The sequence below is a fragment of the Vombatus ursinus genome, unplaced genomic scaffold, assembly GCF_900497805.2.
Source record: "Vombatus ursinus unplaced genomic scaffold, bare-nosed wombat genome assembly UNPS02003462.1, whole genome shotgun sequence".
Taxonomy (NCBI): Eukaryota; Metazoa; Chordata; class Mammalia; order Diprotodontia; family Vombatidae; genus Vombatus; species Vombatus ursinus.
In genome coordinates, this window is record NW_020943240.1 from 1,154 (window position 1) to 5,046 (window position 3,893).

The 3,893-nt window shown below is 38.6% G+C and overlaps 1 protein-coding gene across 1 annotated transcript; it reads left to right on the forward strand.

Moving 5' to 3' along the window:
• Positions 1-2,816: 2,816 nt before the first annotated feature.
• Positions 2,817-3,770, forward strand: LOC114052256 (olfactory receptor 4F3/4F16/4F29-like). The gene has a single exon (XM_027874780.1). The coding sequence runs from the start codon at positions 2,832-2,834 to the stop codon at positions 3,768-3,770; it is 939 nt and encodes a 312-aa protein (XP_027730581.1). The 5' UTR covers positions 2,817-2,831.
• Positions 3,771-3,893: the final 123 nt, after the last annotated feature.

A 3,893-nucleotide genomic window follows, 5' to 3' on the forward strand; every position in this document is an offset into this window, starting at 1 on the left:
TGAAACAATACTAAATATTTAAAACTTGAAACAAACACATTACCAATCAGGTGACTCCAATTCTGTTGAATGCATTTCCAAATTTCCTCACATAGAAAATTGGGCATCTCTTCACCATTGGCATTGTATACTGGTCATATCTAATCAAAGAATGAATAATAATAGTTTGACTGGATTACAGAGTGTGGGAAGGGAAGTAACATACAATAGCACTGAACAATTAGATTGGGACTGGGTTGTGAATGTTTTGAAAGCCAAGCTGAGGAGTTTATATTTTATATTTTATTCTACAAGTAAGTTTTCTATAGGTAAGGGAGTGACAGATTGCAACTTGAACTTAAGGAAAAAAATCACTTTGACAGCTGTGTGTGGGATGGGCTGGAGTGAGGAGAGACTTGAAGTAAGGAAGCCATTGTAATAGTCCAGGCTACAGGTAATGAGGACCCGAACTAGGATGTTGGCTGTGTGAATAGAGAGAAAGGAGAAGATGAGAGATGTGTTGTAGATGTAGAATGACAAGATTTAGCAATTAATTAGATATGTGAGGTGAGGGCAAGTGATGAGTTGAGGTTATGAAATTCAAAGAGTGGAAGAAATGTGGTACTTTTGAGATAGAAAATGAGAAGTTTGGAAGAGGACTAGGTTTTTTTTTTGGGGAAAGATGAGCTCTGTTTTGAGCCTGTTGAACTTTAGATGTCCCTGAGACATTCAGTAAGAAAAATCCAATAGGTAGTTGATGATCTGTGAGGGAGTTAGACTGGTCACTTACAGCCTTAAAATTCTGTGCTTTACTTATCTTCCTCTACTTATTTTATGAGTTCACTTTTCATAATCTTTTAAGGACAAAGGTCTGACTATGTTATTTCCTGATCAAAAATCTTCAGGGGCTTCATCTTGCTTCTAGGATCAAATTCAAATTTCTCATTCAACATTCTGCCTCTAACTTTCCTGTTTTAGACTTATTCCTTACTACTACTCTTCAGTAACTCTGCTTTCCAGCTAAATTGAGAATTAACTAACTAAAGTAACTACCTGAGGCATTTGGCTTTCCATCTCCCATCTTTACATAAGTTGATCTCTGTATCTCTGCCTCATGAGATCTTTAGTTTTCATCAAATATAAGCTCAATTGCCATTTCCTTCATAATCCTTTCCCCACCCCAATTGCCAGTGGTTACTTCCTTTTCAAATTACCTTCTATTAACTTAACTGTACACATGTCCTAATGCCCTAGTAGATTGTAAACTTTTCTATAGATATTACTTCATTTTTGTCTTTTTCTCCAGTTCTTAGCCTAGCTTCCATGTAGTAAGTCCTAATAAATTCTTATTGATGAATAAATATGTATTAAATTGAATTGAAGGGAAATGCAAGTAAAATACCAGGCTATGTTTTAGAGTGTTGTTATTTTCTTCTAGTAGCAGGGGTAGGTGAAAATTCATGCAGGAACTTTCATTTGATTAGGGAGATATTGTGGCTAGATCAAGAAGTAGAGAACAGAGTGTGCCATGTTATGAGTATTGCATAGTACAGAATATATTTAGGGAGGGTGAGAGGCTCAGTATTGTAGAAGGGTATGGTGTCAAGAGGGAACTAGTATAAAATAAGGCAGGAAATGTAGAGTAGCTCCAGATTGTGGATAATTTTGAATTCCAGACTAAGGATCCTAAACTTGATTGGGTTTAGAGTAGAGCTGTTGAACTCTTTTGAGCAGTTGATTGACATGATCTCATCCATAGGTCAAGAAGCTTAAGCTGGAAGAGATGTGATGGAGGTTTTGGAGAGGGGAGAAAGTAGAGGAAAAAAGACAGAGGCAATCAGATGTTACTGCAACAGTTTATATAGGTGAAAATGAAGGCTTACAACAGGGGAATAATGATGATGGAGAAACAGAGGAGGGGATGGATTTAAGAGATATTTTGGAAACAAATGTATAGGATCCTTTGACTAGAATATGATTTAAGAGAAATAAAAATCAAAACAATACCATTGTTTGGAACACATATATATGGCTAAATGATGCAAGGAGCAGAACTTGACATTGATGCAGGACTTCTTCCTTTCTTTGTATCCCCAGGGTTTAGCACAGAGCCTGGCATGCATATGATAGGTGCTTAATAAATGTTTGTTGGCTGAGTCCAACGCTCCTTTGCTAAGACAGGGAGAAAGACAGTGTGAATCAGAGATGCTGAATGTTCTTGATAAGATAGGAGGAGTCCATGGTACAAAAAGAAACAAGGGTATTAAATCTGCCATGGAAGTATTCATCAACAAAAATCACCAATTGCAGGGGCAGCTAGGTGGCACAGTGGATAGAGCACTAGCCCTAAAGTCAGGAGGACCTGAATTCAAATCTGGCCTCAGATCAAACACTTGACACTTACTAGCTGTGTGACCCTGGGCAAGTCATTTAACCCCAACTGCCTAAGGAAAAAAAAAATCACCAATTGCAGGGTGAAATAAATGAATTCACTAATTCTTTTCAGATTCTGCTCTGTTATCTTGCCCTGCCTCTCCCTCTGCCCCACCCCCCCAACCATTTACTATGCAGTTATCCTGCTTTTGCTTTCAGAAAAGCCTTTCCAGGAACGAGTCAGAGAAGTACCATAGGAAGTCATGGTGTTAACTTGGAGCAGTGCTCTATGTCAGTGACTTTCCAGTTAAATTTCAATGATACCAATTGGCTAATTATACTTTGCAAAATAGTAGACCCTTGACAACTGTCTGTTGAATTGACTGATTCTGGGATATTATTTACATATCTAGTAATTTGGATTCTTTCTTCATTCTTTTCTTAAGGTAATTTCAGAGGTGGCCTTGCTGACTCAGTCAATGGACAGAGTGAATCACACTGCAGTGTCTGAGTTTGTATTCCTGGGACTTTCCAATTCTTGGGATATTCAGCTTCTACTCTTTGCATTTTCTTCTGTGTTCTATTTGGCAAGCATGCTGGGAAACTCTCTCATTATGTTCACAGTGACTTCTGACCCTCACTTACACTCTCCCATGTACTTCCTGCTGGCCAACCTCTCCTTCATTGACTTGGGAGTTTCCTCAGTCACTTCCCCCAAGATGATATATGACCTTTTCAAAAAGCACAAAGTTATTTCATTCTCTGGCTGTATCACTCAGATGTTCTTTATTCACTTGATTGGTGGTGTTGAGGCAGTGTTGCTTATAGCCATGGCCTTTGACAGATATGTAGCTATATGCAAACCTCTCCATTATCTGACTATTATGAGTCCAAGAATGTGCACAGTGTTCCTGGTGGCTGCTTGGACCATTGGTTTCACCCACTCAACTATCCAATTGGCTTTTGTTGTTAATCTCCCATTTTGTGGCCCTAATAAATTGGACACCTTTTATTGTGACCTTCCTCGGTTCATCAAACTTGCCTGCACGGACACATATAGACTGGAATTCATGGTTATTGCCAACAGTGGCTTCATGTCCTTGGGCTCTTTCTGCATCTTGGTTATCTCATACATTTTCATCCTGGTAACTGTTCAGAAGCTTTCTTCAGGTGGTTCTTCCAAGGCTCTCTCCACTCTGTCAGCTCATATCACTGTTGTGATTTTGTTTTTTGGTCCATTGATTTTTGTTTATACATGGCCACACCCCACATCACACTTGGATAAGTTTCTTGCCATTTTTGATGCAGTTTTTACTCCTTTTCTGAATCCAGTCATCTACACATTCAGGAACAAAGAGATGAAGGTGGCGATGAGGAGATTGTGCAGTCAGATTGGGAATTTTAGGAAAATCTCTTAAATGACTTTATAACATGACCTTTTCTCATTAGAAGAAACAAGAAAGACTTATGGAAGAACTTATTTGCAGAAGGAAATCATGAACTAGTTTTTGGACAGGTGGAGTTTGAGGTTCTGGAGAGAC